Genomic DNA, 21,575 nt, shown 5'->3' with positions numbered 1-21,575 from the left:
AAACATCCATGCTAACAAGGAACTTTTCTTGTTCTAACAATATACAGATTTTTTTTTCTTCGTGGCAGCAAAAGACTTCCATACCCATCACCATATACATCAAATCTTTCTTATGTACAATTTATGTAACTGCAGAGATCGACGACTTTCAAGTGTCAAAAATAGATCAGCATGGCCTACAACGGTTCTGGTGGAATTAAAATAATAATTTTTAAATGATAAATTATAATAAAATATACATATAATGTATACTGTATATAATTCTAGTGGAATACAACTCGCAATTAAGGGGATGTCTGCATTCATCTAAGTACATACTTATGTCTATCTGCATCAAATCATCTAATACCCTTCAACAAAACCCAGATTAATTTAGAGTTTAGTTTTAAAGATTAGGGGATTCAACAGTACAAAATATGTCTGGTTTTATTTTGAAAAATGCCCGGAAACACTCTTGGTAGCTAAGTAATGCTAGCTCATTCTGTTGCCTGGATCTTCCTCCCCGACCAAAGACTGCCAAACAGAAGAAGCTGCATTTGGCCGGCTCATAATAAGTCATCAGACCCGTTTCTGTAAATTGTTTAAGTAATGTAGAATGGCGTCGTGTTTTGGGAAGATTGTCGTCGGTACTTATGTGGAGATAAAGCGGAGCGATGGTAAGTTTCACCCTGTCTTTTCTTTCCCCGTCGCCCTGTGCAAGTTGTTTGAGGATCTTTGTTGCTGCGGTGCTGTTGAATACAGCAGCCGTTGGTCCCGGCTGCAGAGCGTAACGTTCACGTTAGCTGCACGAAAACATGAATATTAGCTGTCAGGGCGGAGTGTTTCAACATGGCCAGAGCCTTTGAATGGGCTCCTACCTTTGTTAGCTAGCTTCTCTGCGACTTAACAGACATTTGCCGTTAGCGGTTAATTCATTTTATTAGCTAACATCGACTGCTTTCAGTTGGTAATTAACGACGCTAAATCGCTTACGTTAGTGTGTCACTGTGTAACGTTACCTAAATGATTTATCCTCCTGGGAAAATTTAAATTTACATTAGCAGTGCTAGCTGCATTGCTAATCAAGCTAACGTTGGTTCGATAGCAACATTAGCTTGTGATTAGCTAAACGGCTAACACTTGCTAATGTTACCGGCTTTCTTGCAGCAGTAACGCTGCAGTCAAACCTAACCACCATCCTTTTAGTGCACGGGTAGTTTTCTTTTTGGGTGTAGTTTATGTTCAATTTAACTAAATTATTAGGGTAATTAAATGTTCCCCGAGCTAACTGAACTAACGTCACTTGTTATGGGCATCATCTATTTGTCTAAAATGAAGAATCAAAATTCTTTTAAGCTAAAATGTGACATGCTAATATGTAATGATAATAACTCCAAATAGACGTCAGTATAAGCTTCGTTGCTAGATTTGTAATGTAGATGAAACTTAATTGAATAACCTCAAAGAACAAGGAAATGTCATTGTAGATCATGTTAAGTCAAAACTAGTGAGAATGAAGTCAGAACAGTAGTGTATGAAAGGCCTATGAAAGCCCTGTGCTTTCTACTGAAGTACTGCACATTATAAACTGCCCTTAGGAAGAAGCTGGCACTGCAATATGCTCACTTTAGCTTTAGGTTTTTCCAAGGGTTAACAGAGGAGTAGACAGGGAAAGAGAGAGGCGGCTTGTTGTATGACTCCTCTCTATGTGAATGTCAGCTTTATTCTGCCTGCCCTCCTTAGTTGTGCAGCATTGCTTCAGGGCCAGGCAGCCAACGATGACTGAAAAAGTTTGTGTCATCTCTGCAGTCCCTTACAGATTAGGCTACACCCAGTTTTTTGACAATCCCTTAAACAACAGATAGTCGTTTGAACAAAGCACTTGAATGAAAACAGTCCATTTGAAGCAATTGGCAGGGTGTGTTTTTAACTGTTGAATTGGTTGTTGTTGATGATACTGTCCTCAACTCCATCGTCTCTGAGACATTTGATTATACTGTCCTCAGAACTATAAAGTCAGGGGTGAGATGAAAAAAAAAACACTCAACGGACCAGGAGAGGGAAGAGGCTCTGTCTGTCCTTTTCCCTGCTGGTTGGTGTTGCATCCAGAGCAGGGATTGCCCTCTCTCTGGGGGGTTGGTGGCGGGGCTGGTTCAGATTCAAGCCAGATTCAGGCCACCACCCCATCTGTTGCAGCCAGCTCCCTAGATTCTGCCAGGAGTCTCTCGTTCCCCCTACGTATTTTTCCCCCTTTCCCAGTCAGTCCTCAGGAGAGCAAGATATAATTGAGTTTTGCACAATTTACAGATTAAGTTATTTCTCACTTTATCATCATCAGCTTTGTGGTTTGCTTCTCATTGTGTAATGCGATCACAGATTCTCTGTTTAATGTTGGACACGGATTATCTGTTGTTATTGGGCCTTCATTTTTGTGTGAAACAAGTAGCATCGTCGATAGTAGAGTACTAGAGAGACATATGTCACCCACCAGCTTAGTGATTATGGACAGCATCATTTTTTCGCAATCTGTGACTGTTGACACAGTTTCATCAATGAGTGTCTTTGGTTTTGTAGTGAAACTGATGCTGTAAAGGTTATGTTTGTTCCTTGGGCTTAGCAGGGCTTGAAGCAGCCCCTCTTAAGCCCCTTAAACCACTGGTAGGTGTCAGACTACCCATTCAGCCATGTGTTGGTATAAAAGTGGGACACAGTAGATTGTGCATTCAGTTACAGAAAATCAGCATTTCAGCTGCTGTAAAATAAGCCAGTATGTGACTTAGCATATCAGCTTATGTAGCTAGGAAGAAATAGTGTGTCTGATTGTGAGTGTGTGTGTGTATGCTAGGAAGCTTGGCAGGCCAGGACCCTGAACTGATTTCTGTGGAGAAATTAAATGTTCCCTTCATCAGCAAAGTGAGAGTGTACAGCTACGCAACAGTGTGTGTGTGTGTGGATGTTGTAGGAAGACAGTGTCCGCCACAGGACATATGCTGATGGCTTTTTACTTATTCTGCTAAAGTTAATGATTAGATCACTTGTCGTCTGGCATAAAGGTAATTAAATTTGATCATTGATCAATAATTTAGGTCACTTATCAATTATAATCAACAAATCTTAGTAGTATACTTAGTTTCTGAGGACATTTTCTCGGCTTTCCCGTGGAGTCAGTGTCAGCAGGGGGCTGGTCGCCTCACTTATAGGGTAATGGCACTTCCCACGAATGCTCAGTCAGATTTGGACCTTGGGAATTTGGAAGCAAGGTTGACAGCTTGAGCTCTTTGTCACAGTACTTGGACCGTTCCTGAGCAGTTTCTGTGGTTCGGCAGGACACGTTCACCTGCCATTAGCGAGTTGTTGCCAGGCCGATGAATGCCAGGACCCAAGCTTTAACAGCAGAACATTGCACTGTAACACAATTATCAATATTATTCACTTTACCTGTCAGTGGTTTTAATGTTTTTGCTGATCAGTGTGTATTACCTTGATAAAGCTATAGCCTCTCCCTCCACATCCAATTATATATTATATATATATATATATATATAATATATATATATATTATTTGAGCTTTGACTCTAGTAACTTTCATTCATCAGTAATTAATCAGTAATTAAAAAAAAACGATGTATACCTGGATGTGGAGGGAGAAAGTTATTCTTGCTGTAAAAAAACACTGTCTTGGTGATGGTGTGGAGTTTGCGTTTGTACCTCGAGGTCTCTCGGCCTCTGGCTGCAACAGGTTAGACGAGCCCTCTTCATTCCCACTGTTGTGTGTAATGTTACTAGGCTGTGGCCTCCATTCAGTTTAAATGGTCAGTGACATTGAAACTGCACATTTACACAAGCAGTAACTTTTCTTAGAATGCTTTAGTTGCTTTAACTTTTACATTATGAATTTATCATGTCTCCAGTTATAGTATTTTGTCCGCATGTTCTGTTCATTAGTGTTTTTATTTAACATTTGCCAGGGTGTGAACCTGTAGTGGAATTCACACTCTCCTCTCTCCACATTATCAGGGTCATTATATTAAAATACACTGTATTATGTAAACAATAGAGATGAAGTGCTGTCCACACATACAGTAAGGGTGTTGCTGTGTGCTGGTAGATACAACAAACATATTTTCAGATCACTTCATGTTATATTTATTTCCGTTAAGCTGGTTTCCAGATGTAATTTGATTGTTCTGTCCTCTCTCTGTGACTCCTATTGATGGGCAGAATAAAAATGTGTAAATTGTCCTAGTCCTGCTTCACATCATATAAGCCTAACTGGATGCTGTGTTACCTAACAAGACTTTTCCATGTAAGTGGTTTAGTGGAAGTTGTTGCTCTACAGTTTGTCTGTAGCATGTTGTTAAACAGAGTTGTATGAACCAATAGAAAGGTTGTGGTCTCTAATTTAACCTCTGACGTTAGTTTAAGGAAGCAGCAGTGATTGTTGTCACTGTAAATCCTGTGAGTGCTGCAGTCCCTATTGCAGCATGGCGTGCCCTCAACTCTCTCCTTAAGTAGAGGTGTGAGACCAAACACCACGTGCCTGTTTGTTTGGTGATCTGCTGTGTCACGGCTCATCGGTGGATTGGGATGAAGTCGACCAAAGAGGGTTGCATGGCCTGTCAGACAGGTGACAAATTAAAGGAAAACCTGAGTAAATGAGTGGAGAAACAGAACAATTGCAGGGCACACGGGGTGACTGAATGGATGAAATATGAAATGATGTGAATCATATATTCAAGGCTTCATGGTCACCAGATCTCCTTCTGATTAAACACATGTAGGAGATGTTGGATCGACACCAACTTGGACAACTAATGCCAATGAGCTTTAAAGCTGTTTTGGCAGCCTGTGGTGGCCCAACACCTTAAATATGTCCTCCATGTTTGTAGTTTGTTGTGAATAGTGTAGATCTGAACTTCTTTCTTTTGTAGCTTTTAAATAAGTCACTCCTATTCAAGAAGATAGACTTGACAAGCAAGTTTTAAAGTATTTTATTGTGAATGGAGAATAATGTTGTCATTTAACTCTCATAATGCTGTTCTAAAGAGCCTTTCTCATCCATTCTTTAACACCGTGATGTATGTGTACATGACTGGGACATAATAGTACATTTACTCTACCTTACTTTGCAATTAAGATGTTTTTCAAACTTTTTTTCTGTTAGTATGAGCTCTCTGTTTGAACACTGTCTGGATCAACCAGTAACAAAGATTCATGATAGTCACATCTAATTGAGGGATGGAGAGTGGGCTTGGGTTGTAAGGTTGACATCATTATTGCTCATTAAACTTTTATGATAGTGGGACATGTCCCAATATGATTAATGTATTCAAAATTCTCATCGTTTTTGCATTTACATGTGTTGTAATGTTAATTCAGATAATGTCACCTGTCTTTTTTTTGTGTAAAATATAGTATTTTACACAACAGAATATTGTAGCCACGTCAACAAATGTTAATGAATTAAGTGTATGCCTATCTAAATGGCAGTTGATTTACTAAACGTAGTGAATTTATTATTTATTTCAAGTATGAGATATGTCTGTCCTCTTAAGCCAGCGGTTCCTGATATTCAGATGACATCAATGTTTTTTTTCCCCCGACTCTCCAATGGTTTTGCCTAACAAAACAACTGTAAGGTAAATCAGTGAAATGTTCAGCAGTTGAGAACACTAGAAGCATCTTTGCTCGCTGGCTCCGTGTGTCTCTGAATAATGGATACAGGAACACGACGTTTTCCTGGACTGTGCTGGGAATTCACAGCATACAGTCGGATCCACATAGACAAAGATGGGAGGGCTGAGCAGGCTCTTTACAGCTGCAGACGGGGAGGCGGAGAGAAGCATACAGGCAGGAAGATGTGCTCGTCTCCTTAATCAGTCATTGTCTCCAACAGGTCATTATCCGACCTCATACTGACTGAATGACTCGCTTTCATTTTAAACTAAGAGGAACCACTTCCTGCCTGATGCGTGAGGTGTTGAAATCAAAATTTTGAGGTGTTGAAATCAAAAGTAAATCTGTGCCGTTGGTTAATGTTAATGTGAGCACAGAGAGGGCAGAGCATCATTCAACACTGTGCTGTTGGGACAATAGAAATTTCTAGAATGATAATAAAACTGATAACTGTGCAATGATTTAGCTAATAGCTGCTAAACAGTATAATGAATCACCATGTGTTTGTAGTGACACTACATGTTAAAATATGATAACAGCAAATCAGCGTGTCCTGAAATACATTTAATATCACTCACCGCATTTTCAAAAACATATATCCGTTTTCAGGTTTTTCGAACATTGCTGCACCCCCCCCCCCCCAAAACCAGTTCTAATGTAACAAGCTGAGGTACTGATCTGATCAGGCTTGCAGGCGGTAATTAGGCCTACAGTAATTTACCCTATTAAATACATTACCTTGCTAATTCACAAGATAGGATATTAGTGAAATCCATTTTATGTTAACCTGTATATATGTATGTGCTTGTGCGAGAAAAAGAGAGGGAACAATAATTCAGTTGTACTGATATATATAATTATCTTTGTTATCTGTTATTCATTACTTAAACATGAGGTGAATAGTGGCACATACCTGGCTATTAGCACTCTGTTTATCAACAATTAAAATATCAAATATCATCCTCACAAAAATGTGGAGTTACAGGGTTTCGATTTTTGTTATTTGCATCCACTGTTACCAGTTTGCTACCAAACTTGCAGGAGCCCTAAAAGAGGAACTGACTTCACTGTTTAGTGTCTGCCAGTCTGATGTTTGTGTTTCTCCTATCTGTGATACTTTCACAGGACGCATACACCAGGCAATGGTGACCTCACTGAATGAGGACAACGAGAGTGTCACAGTGGAGTGGATAGAAAATGGAGACACAAAAGGGAAAGAGGTAAATGACCATTTATTACCACTCAAAGCACCAGCATGTGCTTTTATTTTCCACAGCGATGAATAATACATTAAAAGACATTCAGGGGCTGTGGTGATTACACAACTAGCCTGCATGTACTGCAGTCCCACCAGACATCAGATCTATGTGCACTAATGTGCATGACCTAACACAGCATGTAGCTCTGGTCATATGTCCCACACAGTGTATACTTAACAGCATATCCCACGTCTCAGCTATGAATATTGAGAATATTACAGTATTGAATGTTTTTGTCCATGCACATGTGAAGTGTGATGAATATGCCAAACATCATTTAATGGGCATACATGTAATGTGTTGCTATAAATATTCCTCTGTTTTTTGACAGATTGACTTGGAGAGTATATTTGCACTTAACCCAGATGTGGCCCCAGATGAGGAAATCGCCCCTAGTCCAGAGACTCCACCCCCACCTACACCCACATGTGTGAAGGTCAACAAAATTGCAAAGGTGAGTATCACTTTGCCACCTTATAATCCCTTTTTACAAGTTTACAATCTGCATTCGTTCGTGGGACCAATGGGTCTGCAGTAGTCATGGGTATTTATTGTGTATCAGCTCCAATCAGTAGTGATGGAACTTCGCCCCTTTTTGAGCACAACTGCTTGTACTTTGTGCGACTCTTTGTCATCTCAGCTACAAATTCTGTCTGTCCGTGTCTAATCAGTGCTCAAAAATGGTTCCAAATGACCTGGCACCCAGTTTTTAAAGAGAAACTGAACAAGTAACAACTGTAAGAAAGAAGGAACACATTAACATTTTCACTGGTCTCCATGCTGCCATGAAGTGTTTACTAAATTGTTTCTCCAGTCTGTTTGTGTTGCGACACCGAACATGACTCACCAGAAAAGAAACAGAAAAAGTCCCCAAACTGCACACTTGTCTACAGGAAATGAGAAAAGAGTCTTTGGTCTATTGTTAGTGTGTTTTTCCATATATATAAAAAATGTCTTACACAACAACTGAAACAAATTGGTGAGATTATTTAAACAAACTTTCTGCTTTTGATTCTGTCCCTCCATGTGAGGACAGGTGTATCTAAAGTGCTCAGACTTGCTCAGGTATTTATGTAGCTGCAGTGTGCTGGAGCCTAATATAGAACCTGGATCCTTTGAGGTAACCAACTAATTGGTCCTGTTAAGTACACTGTGTGTGGTGCACACTAAAGTAGCACTGCTCCGCGCTGTCACGTTACCACTAGGATTATTTTAGTCAATATTGCAACTGTGATTTAACCTGTTATACAAAGTCTTTTCAGTTTTCAACATATAGGCCTAAAACATTTTCAAGTAACATTCAAGTAAACATACTACGCTGTAACTTTGGCCTGCAATAATTACATAATTGAAGTACCTTTTTGTTGTGTAGCTCAGTAACCTTTACAATTATCATCCTCACAAAAACGCTGAGTTACAGGCTGTTGTGATTTGGACATATTCCGCTCTACATTTTTAAAATACACTGTAAGGTTTTCGTATTCACGGTGTCATCACGAACATTGGTGTTGCCTCTGTACTCGGCACTAATCTGATTCCCAGGCTTTGTCTATTTCTGTATCTGAACATTACAGAGGCACGGAAAAGAGGCTGAGAACTGATTGGGGAAAAAAAGGATGGATGTTTCCTTTATCAGGTCCAGAGCAGCTATGGAATTTGTAATAGTGAAATTAGGAATCACTGAACTCTAATTCTCTCATCCGAGATTTTCTTATTGCAACTTCTGTTTGTTTCTTGCAGAACCGTCGGACGATAGCACCTACTAAGAATGACACTCCGTCCAGGGATAACAGAGGTTTGTGTCATGCACTTCTCTGGAAATACTTTAAGTATCCTTTCATGATATCTTGAACTTAAATTATGAAAATTAATTTAGGATTTATTCAAAAAAAAAAAGAAATGGTCAATACAAAACACACGGTATTATCACATTACATAGAACTCAGTCGACATCTCGAGTTTAGGATAAAAGTCACTCATGGTTTTTGGGTATATTTAACTTAAGATTTAAAGTAGTGGGTTCAGTTAATACTAAGGTCAAAATGCAACTCTTTGCTCTTAATTTTTGTGGTTCTGTGTTTTCAGTGATCCCGACTCGGGCCAGACAACCACAGCCTCAACAACCAGAGCCTGCACCTCCACCCCCGTCTCTGCAGCCTTCACAGCCCACTCAAGCTCAGACACAACAGCAACTGCAGAATGGTAACACGATCAAAAGAGATTGTTTTTTTTTAATTAACCTGAGCTGTGATCTAACTGACCCATCCATAGAAAAAAACATTTTCAGAGAACCAGTTGTAAGCATTTAGCCTAAAGTTAATAAACTCTCTAGGGTTTAAAATGCAAAGTCCAGATGTTTTGCATGTTAAAAATTGAATTGCATCTTCTTTTTTTTTTAACATTGACATTATTTTTGATTAAGGTCATCTGTTAAACTATTAATGACACATGTTTTTGTTGACCACATGTTCATCACAGAATCCTCACATCACCCGATATCCAGAAAGGAGTTGGGACAGCTTTGTATGTATCTCCTGCATGTTTCCCCTGCCCTCAATGCCTCATGGTGATTCTAATAGAGCTCCCACTAGAAACCGAGAGCCCTCTAGTCTTACGAGAAGCTTGTGCACCCAAAATGTCTGTCAGATACTATTCAGAGCTGTGGTGTGGTGGTGAAGTAGCACAAACACAATCCATCCAGCAGACAGGCTTTCTGGGTATTAGATGGGGAGAGAGGGAAAAAAAGCCCGTTTGTGCAGCTGGTTGACTGCGCTGTCTTTCCCCGTCTGATTTCTGCTGAGTCACACACGAGCTCGCACGTGAAAAAGCCTGTGGCACTGTGCGTTACTCCTCAAGGCTCCGATGGCAACAATAACCTTTTTCTTCATCCTTCCAACGGTTTTCTGTCATTTGATGAACTAAGAGGGGAAGGAGGAAAACGCCCTGTTCTTTCTCCTCCCCCCTCTGCTCCCCCCACCGTCTGTGAGACAGAGTAACCCCACAAGCACTGACGGTGCCGCATCCCTCTTACACTGCCTTGTCCCGGTGCTGACCCAGCTCATCTTCTGCTCCCAGATTAGAGCAGATTATTAATCCCTCTGCTCCGATAGTCTGGGTACTCAGGGACTGGAGCCAACAGGAGGCCGGGACTGTATTACAGAGCTTCGGACAGGCTTTACATGGGAAGCTTGGGCTGTAGCTACGAGCTGGGGCTAATCAGATAACACAGTATTTTTTATGAACTCGATCAGAAGTGGCTTTACTCACATGTTTGCTAACCAAGTGTTCTTTTGTCATGGTTACTAATAGTTTGTGATTGACCTGACACAACACTAATCTGTGGGTGCGTTGTGCTGGGAGATATGGAATACGCTTCTGGTTAATTGCTGGTTGATTGAAAATATTTTCCAATCACTTTGAACAAGGCACATATCTCACATTGTGAGTAATGTGTTTTAGCTGTCCCTTGATCTGATGAATTTACGAATTTAACTTTTGGTAGCCTCCTAGAATAATGAAATCAGTCTCGATACATTTAGCTGCAATAAAAGTGAGCTGAACAGACTGAAAACTCTTATCCTGTTAGATAAAACAGATGCTAAAAAAAGTTTTCATTTGGGCACATAATTTGCTGTTGAAAAAAGTTAATAAATTGCAGTGCATTCAAGTATATTTTAACACAATACTGAGCATAATGCAATACGTTTAAAATGACAGTCATATTGTACCATGACTTATGTACATAGTGTACTACATAGTGTACCGTCACGCCCCTGGGATTTCCAAACCTAGTTTCTGGTGGTTTTTTTGTGTCTTGTCTGTGCCAACCCCAGGCGCTCAACTTCCTTTCCCCCTCAAAGGCGTAGAGGCAGGTAGCGCCTGGCGTTGCTAAGCGACCACAATGAGCACTTTAGTTTTGTTAAGTGTGTATAAAAGTATTGTCTGCGGGACAGATTGTGAAGCTCTAAGTAGCCCTGCACTAAAACAGTGAACTTCTCCTCCATATTTACCATAGACTGATATTCACAGAAGAGATAGATATTTGCCAGTTGTGATTGAGGCTTTTTCGTCACACGTGTGCACGTTGCTGCATTCCAAACGTTGAACTGCACGCTGAAAAAGTAGGCACTTGGGAAACCTTTCGCACCGCTGTTGCGTCACTTTTAAATGCACCTTAGGGGCATCTATATCGACAACAGTGGATTTAAAGAAAAAAGGCAGGATATGAACAGCCCCGTAGGATCCAGATGAAAGGGGTGAATGAGGAGAGAAGATTTTGAACATATTGTAAAGGCCTTTTGTTGGCTATGTAGAGAAAGAAGCCAGTGTTATACTGGAGGCACTGTGTGCCAGCCGCTGCTTCCTCGTCCGCGCTTTAGCACCATCACAGTTGTGCTTTGTTGGAAATAGCCCAAATAAAAGTCTCCCTTCTGTTTGAAGCACTGCTATGAGAGAGGAAAGACTCACTGAGAGGAAAAAAGATGTAGCTCAAGCCAAAGGACAAGACTGAGGAAGTAAAAGAAACCATTTGGATGAGAAGTGAGAGAGGAAAAGACCTTTTTTACAAACAAAGCCATATCCTGTGAAAGGCAGCAGAGTTACTATTTCCCTTTTGTTTATGGCAGCGAGGAGGAAGTCAAACTGCGTGAAGGAGGTGGAGAAACTGCAGGAGAAGAGAGAGAGGCGCCGGCTTCAGCAACAGGAGCTCAGGGAGAAGAGAGCTCAGGTAAATCAATATTTATTCTCCTTCTTAATAAACAAAGACATTTATTGAATCTCGATAACCATCCGTGTTGCGTTCATTGAGATTACACATTGGAATACGTAAGAATGATTTACCTGTTGGTGAATAGGCTGGCAGCTCACTCTGTCACATTGTCTCTCCTTGACGCTCTTCAGGAGGTGGACACCACCATCCCTAACTATGAGATCATGTACATGATCCGAGATTTCCGAGCCAGTCTGGACTACCGGCCCCTGACCACAGCAGATCTGGTGAGAAGATGTAGCTTTTCCTTCTGTCCTGATTATTAGATGTTGACCCTCAGCAACACGATAATAAAATGTCCATCTTTGTTGTGCTGTCCAGATTGAGGAGCACAGAATATGTGTTTGTGTGAGGAAACGTCCGCTCAACAAGAAAGGTACACTCTTCAAATGGTCACAGCATTATTTGTCATTATGTGTTTGTTTGTTTTATGTGTTCCTCCAGTGTATAAATATGATTGAGAGCCTGGACTCTGCTGTATTTCAGAGTTGGCCATGAAGGATTTGGATGTGATCACCATCCCCAGTAAGGACGTGGTGATGGTTCATGAACCTAAACAAAAAGTGGACCTGACCCGTTACCTTGAGAACCAGACCTTCCGCTTTGATTATGCCTTCGATGACAGCACCACCAATGAGATGGTTTACAGGTCTGTAAAAACAAATCAACCAACAGACCAAGCTGATTCATGTGCTTGCTGTCATACTCTACAGCAGTGACACCCGACGAGTCAATGAAAACTGAATTAACATTTCTAGTTTATGTATCTAATGGTTAGATGTTGTATCTTTTAGTGAGTAAATCTGCGCTCTCATCTCTCAGGTTCACTGCCCGACCTCTAGTGGAGACTATTTTTGAGAGGGGCATGGCCACTTGCTTTGCCTACGGGCAGACAGGCAGTGGAAAAACGCATGTGAGTCACATCCTTCAAAAAGCCACATCAAAGGCCACATCACTTACTAAAGATGGAACCCAGTTGCTCCTATTGAGAGATTTGCTCTATTTTGCATCGAATATGAAAATATTGTACTGTATATTGTGTTTTAGACTATGGGTGGAGATTTCTCTGGGAAGAACCAAGACTGCTCTAAAGGAGTTTATGCATTAGCTGGTAAGTTGTTTTCTGTGCTTATTTATTGTTTTCTATTGAGCGAAGGCGTTCAAATAAAATGGCTTTTGTTATTATATTTAAGGGCTTGGTTTGCTGCAGGGACATTTTTAGATCTCTCATCTCTTTTCATGCAGCTCGGGATGTATTTCTCATGTTGAAGAAACCCAACTACAAGAAGTTAGATCTTCAAGTGTATGCAACCTTCTTTGAAATCTACAGCGGAAAGGCAAGTAATATGCAGAATCAAACAGAATTTCCAACTGAAGATTTCCAGGATATTTTAAACAAATACACATGCTGCTTTTTTTTTATCTTAAGTGATTATTGTCCATCACATTACATTAAAAAATGGGTTTGGGTATGTGATTGCTCAGATAAAACATGAACCAGTGCTGACTGTGTGTGTGTAATGGTAGGTGTTTGACCTGCTGAATCGTAAAGCGAAGCTGAGGGTGCTGGAGGACGGGAAACAGCAAGTGCAAGTTGTGGGGCTTCAGGAGAAGGAGGTCAAGTGCACAGAGGAGGTCTTGAAACTCATTGAAGTTGGCAACAGCTGCAGGTAGAACAACAGAAAGGTTGTCAATGTAGTTGTTAGTGATGCAGGACTAAAAACTTTTGTATTTATTCAGTATTTGTTTTTGTGATTATAGCTCAGCACTTATCTTTACAAATGAGTTGTCACTGTGCAAATGTCTCTTAATAGAATATACATAACCTTGCTTGTTCATGGCATTTTTTTTACTTATTCCTGTCTTCCCTCTGTTCATCTTTACGTCTTCCTCACTCCCAGAACATCAGGGCAAACATCAGCCAATGCCCACTCATCTCGCAGCCACGCCGTTTTCCAGATCATTCTTCGCAGGAAGGGGAAGATGCACGGCAAGTTCTCCCTCATCGACCTCGCAGGTAACGAGAGGGGGGCAGATACATCGAGTGCTGACCGCCAAACTCGTCTGGAGGGAGCTGAGATCAACAAAAGCCTGCTGGCCTTAAAGGTTTGTGGGCTTGTGGACTGTGAAGCATCTCCTGCTGCTTTTACTGCACAATACTGCACAATGATTCCAAAAAGCTTCTTAAAAAATAGACCCATATTATTTTGCCCATATTCTGAAAAAGACAGTATCCCTGCTAAGCTGTTCAACATGTCTTATGAAAACAAATATTCCACTGACACTCCCGTTCACATGCAGCCACGCGTTCTCCGCAAGTACTCTGCACAAAGCCGCTTGTTAGTTTGCTTCTTTGCATCAAAATAGGACTTTTTTTAACCAGTGGTGAACTTGTGTGACTCTCTTTCCTTCCCTTACCTTCTTGAAAGTTTGACATTGTGATATTTGTGCATATCCAAAAACCTGTTGCAAAGTGGGCTTTTCTTTGACATGCATCTTTACTCCACAGCCTTGCAAACAGTTGGTTAGTTGGTTTGTGTACAGTGTATCCTTGACAACGCACAGAGCCGCCCATAAACAGACCATATATCACAAACTAAGATGAAAACCTCAGTTGACACTCGTATTCCATATCCTACATGCCTTAATTGGAGAATGCTAAATTCGGAAAACAGCCTGATTCTGAATATTTAAACAGAATACGCTGTTCATATGACCCTCATCAAATTCCGAATATTATTGTATTCGGGATAAAAGAGGAATACTGGTGTGCATGTAACCGGAGCCGATGGGTCTCTGCTCTTCTTGTTTCAGGAGTGCATCAGGGCTCTCGGCCGTAACAAGCCCCACACTCCATTCAGAGCCAGTAAGCTCACCCAGGTCCTGAGAGACTCGTTCATCGGGGAAAATTCACGCACATGCATGGTCAGTTCATAGCCTCTATCAATATCCTATTTCCTATTTGTTCCAAATGCTATTAATTAGCATGATCTTCTCTTTTTTCTGCATAGATCGCAACAATCTCTCCTGGTATGACATCTTGTGAGAATACACTCAACACACTACGCTACGCCAACAGGTGGGAATATGTTGACCTGCTATCGTGATTTGGAAAATGCCTTGTTGCTGCAGGAACCAACGATTGTTAAGCAATGTTATGAAGCGATAGCTCCTTTAATTCCTCTGTAGTGTCTTTTGTATAGATTAAAATCAGCTGTATCAGTGTTGTACATTTCTCTGCCTACTCTCAGTAGTTCTCTCTGACTCTCTTGTATCCCCTCTCTCCTCTCTTTTCCTGCTTTGTTTCCCTCCTCTCTCCCGTCCTCTATGCCCTGGTGTGGCCGGTGCCGCTGTGTAGAGTGAAGGAGTTTGGGATTAGTCCGTCGGACATCCCCTTCTCCCAGGGCGGTCAGGGGAGTCGCCCTGACCACTCGCCCACCAATACCTTTGAGTATGATGACTTTGCTGCTACCTCTCCCAGCAGGTCGAGCACTCCCCGAAGCACAGCACTGCACGCACACACAAAACACACGCTATGCATGTGCTCCCTTTATGTATTTATCACGTTGTGACACATCCATGAGCTCAGCTTTCATTCACTTCATCAGCAGCTTCATTACTGTGAAAAACTTCCATCATTTCTTATCCTTCCTTTTTTTTCAACAGCATGATGTTTCACTTTTCATCCTCCTCCCCCGCTTTGACTTCCACTTTTATTTTTGGCTGTGGACACAATTTTTTCTTTTCACTCCTGATAAACAAATACATGCGTCTGTCCATGTGGGCGTGTCTTTAATTTGTTCTGGGTGACACCGCAGACTGTGAGAGTTGAGTGGATTAGTCACTTTAAGTACATAGCTGTTTAAAACGTGACATATTAAGGTGTTTTTGCACCAGTCATGACTTTACAACATCCACAAAGCTGTCCCGTAAAAGCACCCAGGATGAGCTTTTGTTAGAGCAAACTCTCAGGTGGTAATCCTTCTCACACGGTCCTAATTAATTGGCACTGTACCTGCAGGTCGGGTGCAGGGCGATAATACCTCATGAGCTCTGTGAGGCTTCATCAAACATGAGTTCTGACCATGACCTTAAGTGTTGTAAAATCCTACAGGTGGCATGTAGTGGGCTGCACACCTTTACTGTCCATTAATAGAATAAATCAATGGAAGAATTACATTATGCTTCAAACATCTACAGAGCCAATGCAGTCGTCCGTCCCTTTGCATGATGTCACTGCCGTCATGATGCCACCATTCCACGCTTTTTGTGAACGCCTTTGACCCCTCGTTTAACATCATGCCCCAAATCAAACAGCAGCCTGGTTCAGACGGGATCTGTCCTGTGAAAGGAAACAGTCTCAATCAGCTCCGTGTGTTTTCTCTGCAGGGTGAAGGAGCTGACTGTAGACCCCAACCAAGTGATGGAGGGGGGTCGACCCAACATCCACAATGTCAACCAGCTGGATCTTTTGGACGAGGACTGGCTGAGTATCTCGCCGCAAAGAGACGACCTCAAACTGCTCTGTGAGCAGAATGTAAGAACACAGGGTCTTGCAGTAACCTCAAATCACACAGCTATAAATATACAGCATGTTTTGATATTAGACATATTGTCCAGAGAGAACTTTTTAAAAATAACTTAAAAATGTCTGTTTTTAGGTAACCAATCAATTGAATACCAGTCATCAGTTTAAATATAGACAGTTTCTGCTTTGGAAACCGATAAGCCCACGAAGCATGTATTCAAACAACTCATAGTTTCGAAGATGAATAGTTGAGTGATATATAGACGTGCTTACAAAAAACAAATGTGTTTTGAGATCTCTAAACATACTAGTGAACGGTAATGTTGACAAGGATCTAGATGTAAGCAGTGATCTCAGAAAAGCTGTGTGTCGTGTGTTCCGTTTTTGTTGCTACTGAAGCCATGTTAAGTCTTGTCCTGTGTCCCTTATTGACCCCGTAAATATGTTTCCCAGGAGGAGGAAGTGTCTCCCCAGCTCTTTACCTTCCACGAGGCAGTGTCTCAGTTAGTGGAGATGGAGGAGCAGGTCCTGGAGGACCACCGAGCTGTTTTCCAGGTCAAAACACTGAAGAAAACAACATACACAACTCTTAAAACACTCACGCTCCCTTTTTTATGTCCACATTCATGAAGACAGACGTCATCTGCTTTTAAAGACTACTGCTATTTCTTTACACACTGATGAAGGTTTGCAAACACAGCAGGATTCATATATGAAGGAAAACATTTTTAAAAAAGCATTTTTTTTTTTTTTTTTTTTTTAAATTTGAAAAGTATCTGTGCATTTTTCAGCCTGGACCCTATTTTTCCATGTTTTTTATTGAGTGACTGAGTAGGAACAATAATTTTTTTTTGAAAATTCTCCAGTATTGAGTAAGAGGTCATCGTCGAGCTTTTTTTAAAATCAAACGTAGGATTCTTTTTTTCTAACCAGAAACAGCCTCGAAATTGCAATCACCAAACCCACCAGACTTCTTTGAATAAACAGTCATTTTAGCATTTATAGAGCCAGCATATTTCCACATTTAAGTGGGTCAATTAAGGGTTTATTTCCACCAAGCCAGAGTCAGTGGTGGTTGAAACAGGGGAGAGACAAAACAAGACAGCATTTAAGAGTGCCATTATGTTTCTGTCAGGATAAAATAACTGTTAATTTAATGAAGTCTGGTGCGTCTAGCGATAGCAATTATGGAGCTTTTTGTGGTTAGTCAAAAAGAGTTTTAATCTTGAACAAAAAGGCTGACCTCTAGGGATACTTTCCATGATGCTGACTGACATCGCACGCTCTCTGTCCACACTGCATCCGTTAAAATGAAACTCATGTCATGTAAACAAATCACTAACCTATCAGCTGTGCACTCAGAGACCTAACCACTGAACAGATGTGAGAACTTACCTCCTCATTGTTCATATTTACAACAATACAATCACAGGTCATTTTTAAATACGATTGTTTTAGCTTCCACACTACATCATACCGCCATTTACACTTTGTAAAAGAAGCCATCATGCTAGCATCCCACAGTATTTTACTATATTTACTCGAACATTCAGTAAATCGCGATCTCCTTCCAGCCGGATTCCAAGTTATAGTAGCAAAGCCCCCATTCCCATCATGCCCAGTGCTGGACTGAGTAGTTTTAAGTTTGCAGTTAAGTTTTATTTTCCAAAACACATAAATCAATTTCTGTCAGTGTTTACAATATGTCTGTTGAGAATGTGGGGTTTTTACGCTTGCGTCGCATCCAGTTAAGACTCGGTGTAATTATCTGAGCACAGAGGCCACGTTGAAAAATACAGAAGCTACCCTTTAACACTTCAAACATGCATTGGGAACTTTTGTTTGAACACTTTTATAATCAAGAGGTCTTTCTTCTGTGCTTCCGGTACGATGTCATCTCAGTCATAAACCTAATACACTCCTGTATGTGTCCTCCTGTGAGCAGGAGTCGATCCGGTGGCTGGAGGATGAAAAGGTGCTGCTGGAGATGACAGAGGAGGTGGATTATGACGTGGAGTCATACGCCACTCAGCTGGAGCAGATCCTAGACCAGAAGATAGAAATCCTCACTGAGCTCCGAGGTACGATTAAAACACACGTTGGCCCGTTTATGACAATACGTCCTGACCCAGCAAACGATGATGACTTTTTCACGATGATATCTTTTCCTCTCAGATAAAGTGAAGTCATTCCGCTCCACACTCCAGGAGGAGGAGCAAGCCAGTAAGCAGATCAATCCCAAGAGGCCACGTGCTCTTTAGAGACTGGAGGCTGAAGAGGTGTAAGTGGCACATACAGAAACATAACCACTAGATGTTCGGCACAACGCGGGCTGTCTCTAGCAGCTGTGAAAATCAAAGGACTGTCTGATGTACCAACAGGCTCAAGGAATTGCATTTGTTATGATCCCTCTCCTAACAAAACTGGCTTTTCACTCACTATGGTCTCGTTAGAAAATTTAGGAAGGAAAATAGTTTAATTTCCTTCATGGAGAATGTTTAGCCTCCCCTCTCTGTTCTTATTAAATTATTTTCTTTTATACTTGTTTGTACTTCCTTTGAACAGAATATTTTTGACCTGGTTTCAGAAAAGATCTTCATTGAACATGTTTTAAGGTTTACCACACAAAACCAGTATTTTGTTTCTGGTTGCTCTGGCTGACATGTCTGCATGTGCACTCCGTGATAGCGTACGTACGCCACTGTCCTCAGTTTTCATGCTCCTGGGTCCTCAGTTGGCAATGTAAAGTCGTCTCATCATAGGCAGTCTCTTCTCTCTTTTCCTTCCTTCTCAGAGCCTTTTCCTGTTTGGAAGAAGTCTTTGACCACAGTGGGCTTCTTCCTTTGTGTTTCTTTCCTTGTGTCCCTGAGAGGTTTTTACATGTAGTTTGCTTGAGTTTGTGCCATGTCCTTTTATGTGGCAACTGACTTAAAACTCTTACTTAACGTAAAACATGTTTTCCACCCCTGTTTAACACTTTGTTATAAAACTGAAACTAGAAAAAAAACTGCTATTAATAAATGTATAGTGGAGACCACTGATCTACCATCGGTTATGTTTCTCAGTGTTTGCACCGGATGTAATGCTGGATGAAGTAATAAAGATTCATGTGTTTCATTTAAATGGCTTTCTGACAGTGAGTGATCCAAGGAACTGAATACCTTCCACCAAGAGACATCTTCCAACAACGCTGATGTTAACCGTTGACTTGCAGCTTCTACTACAGAAGTGAATGGGAGAGTTGAAGGATATGTAGTTTACATAGCTGAGTGACTGATCTTTGCTTCTTTGCACCTCTAACTGTTGTGGAAGCATGTTAGGCATTTTGTGTAAAGCCTGAATGCTGTCTGAAATTTGCAAAACGTTTATTCTATTTGTGAAAATGCAAAAATAGTACAATTCACTGCATTTTTGAGATGTAGATCAAATTAAACTAGGACTGGATCAAAAACCCCTATATTAAAGACTTGTGAAATCTGGACTAAATTATCCCAGAAAGGGAAAAGATTATTATAAATACAGTTTTAGATGTGTGTAACCTTTATTCTGTTTGTAAAAATGCATAATAGGGGACATTTCACTGCATTTTCACGTGAAAGACCACATAATGTTTTCCAGATTTGACAAGTGAGAAGTCTGATTTTTTTAATCTGGATTGTGTGAAAAACACAGTGAAATTGCCCTATTTTGCTTTTTAACAACTCAATCTGAACGTGGCTTTTTATCAATGTTTAGCGTCTCTGGGATGTAGTCTTGATTTGACCTGTCTAAGTGTGATGGTTTGTGGTCTGGTGGATGGATGTCAAATGCAATGAAGGTTTTGCATTTACTGAGAAGCCTCACATAGTGACAGCAGCTGTGGAAACAATGTGTCAGTAACCATGTTACAGTTGCTTCCAAAAAAATATAAAATGACAAAAGTATCCCCCAGTTTATTGATTTATGTAATTATTTTTAATTGACACACCAAACAATTGCAAAACAGCACAGGTTAAAAAAAAAAACAATATTTCTGAAAGATAGGTAAGTAAATAAAAAGCAAGAAACCAAGCAAAGCAAAATATTTAAGAAGAGAAATTAACAGATAAACAAAACATACAAATACACATGATGTTTGACATAAAAAATAGTGTGTAATAGTTTCTGTATTATATTTGCAAAAGGAGCAGTTGTCAATATCTGTGACCAGTCATAAGGCAATTAGCAGGGTATATTTTAAGTAAAATGTTGAGATACAGTATCTGTTAGGTAAGAGCCCTTTTCCACTTTATGCTCTTAATTTTTTGATCTCTAAAAAAAATCTAGGTAGTTTTATTCCTTCTTTGAAAATATCTGTTAATATGTTGATTGTTGCACTTTATATCTGTTTATCTGTTAGTCTACATGCATCTTAGATCAGTGAAGGCTTTATTATTTCAGTTTCACTGTAACTTGGGTTATTTTTTACCACCATTTTTTTGCTTCAAAGAGATAGTCATACAGATACTTAATGGCTACAGGTTCGGGGAAAAGGGCTGGACGATGGCACATAGCTGTAAAATCCTGTAACCACAGCTATTTCTTACCTGAAATGTTGATGCTTCCCACGCTGAAAGTCAAACTTTCAAAACTGAAAGGAAATTAAGAAACAGATTAAGATCAAGAAATGTGTAAAACACGACTTTGTGTGCTGTATGATGTCAGCACCGAGGTTGGCCAGTGGATCATACACAAAGTTGTTTTCTCAGTCGGGGGTGGGTTTAGCTCGCATGGGAAACAGATTAACCCCGTCATTGTTCTGGCCTCCCAAAACCTGTAAGGCGAGAAAACATAACAGTAACCACAAAGGCTGACAAGACGCTTCTACTATGCTACTATATTGTAATGTTTATGTTGTGCTCATCTTTTTTCCTTAACGTTGTGTCCTTTTATAAAGGACTCCTAGATTTTGAAAGAAAATTTTACTAACTTACTTAATCATCTTTTGATTTTAATTAATTTAATTAAACATTTTTATAATTTATCCGGCACTGTTTTAACTGTATCTTTATCATGAATCATGCCTCCTACTTTCTTGGGTTGCCACACTATGTAACACATTTAAAAGTATTTCGAGGGGAAAACCACCCCCACTATGTTATTTCCATGGCCTAAGAAAGCAGTTTTCTCACTTTTAAACAAAATGCCCCCATATTCTCAGAACAATCCCCTGTGCTCTCTGTTATCTACAAAATCGCCCACCATTTCTGGATTGTTGTAAACAATGTTGATTACCTTTATACATTTTAAAATGGGCACAGTTCCCCTTTAAGGGGTCTAAACTGCCATATATAGAGTATGAGGTGTGCTCCAATTTGGTTGACTGGTTTATTAAAACTACATCACC

At 40.4% G+C, this 21,575-nt stretch overlaps 1 protein-coding gene across 6 annotated transcripts; it reads left to right on the top strand.

Annotated features, from left to right (window-relative positions):
* The first annotated feature begins 477 nt into the window (after positions 1 to 477).
* On the top strand, positions 478 to 19,333 carry LOC121944100 (kinesin-like protein KIF2A). 6 transcript variants are annotated; one of them, XM_042487775.1, is made up of 22 exons: positions 478 to 656; positions 6,781 to 6,875; positions 7,246 to 7,368; positions 8,655 to 8,709; positions 9,000 to 9,116; positions 9,393 to 9,437; positions 11,540 to 11,640; positions 11,814 to 11,909; positions 12,004 to 12,058; positions 12,169 to 12,331; positions 12,505 to 12,595; positions 12,730 to 12,793; positions 12,928 to 13,019; positions 13,210 to 13,352; positions 13,584 to 13,788; positions 14,497 to 14,607; positions 14,694 to 14,761; positions 15,041 to 15,133; positions 16,072 to 16,219; positions 16,664 to 16,765; positions 18,156 to 18,291; positions 18,386 to 19,333. In XM_042487775.1, the coding sequence occupies exons 1-22, from the start codon at positions 596 to 598 to the stop codon at positions 18,469 to 18,471; spliced, it is 2,250 nt and encodes a 749-aa protein (XP_042343709.1). In that variant the 5' UTR covers positions 478 to 595; the 3' UTR covers positions 18,472 to 19,333. The 6 variants fall into 6 exon arrangements, with proteins under 6 accessions (XP_042343709.1, XP_042343708.1, XP_042343711.1 ...); XM_042487774.1 differs by having other exon boundaries at positions 15,041 to 15,166; XM_042487777.1 differs by lacking the exon at positions 9,393 to 9,437.
* Positions 19,334 to 21,575: the final 2,242 nt, after the last annotated feature.

Source organism: Plectropomus leopardus, chromosome 6, assembly GCF_008729295.1.
Source record: "Plectropomus leopardus isolate mb chromosome 6, YSFRI_Pleo_2.0, whole genome shotgun sequence".
Lineage (NCBI taxonomy): Eukaryota > Metazoa > Chordata > Actinopteri > Perciformes > Serranidae > Plectropomus > Plectropomus leopardus.
The sequence above is the reverse complement of the archived record's forward strand: the minus strand, read 5'-3'. Positions and strand labels throughout refer to the sequence as shown.

Excerpts from the sequence above, each read along its gene's own strand:
- LOC121944100 (XM_042487774.1), top strand. The coding sequence starts at position 596 with ATGGCGTCGTGTTTTGGGAAGATTGTCGTCGGTACTTATGTGGAGATA. Across the intron at positions 14,762-15,040 it reads ACACTACGCTACGCCAACAG|AGTGAAGGAGTTTGGGATTA; the intron begins GTGGGAATATGT and ends GCCGCTGTGTAG. Across the intron at positions 16,766-18,155 it reads ACCACCGAGCTGTTTTCCAG|GAGTCGATCCGGTGGCTGGA; the intron begins GTCAAAACACTG and ends TCCTGTGAGCAG.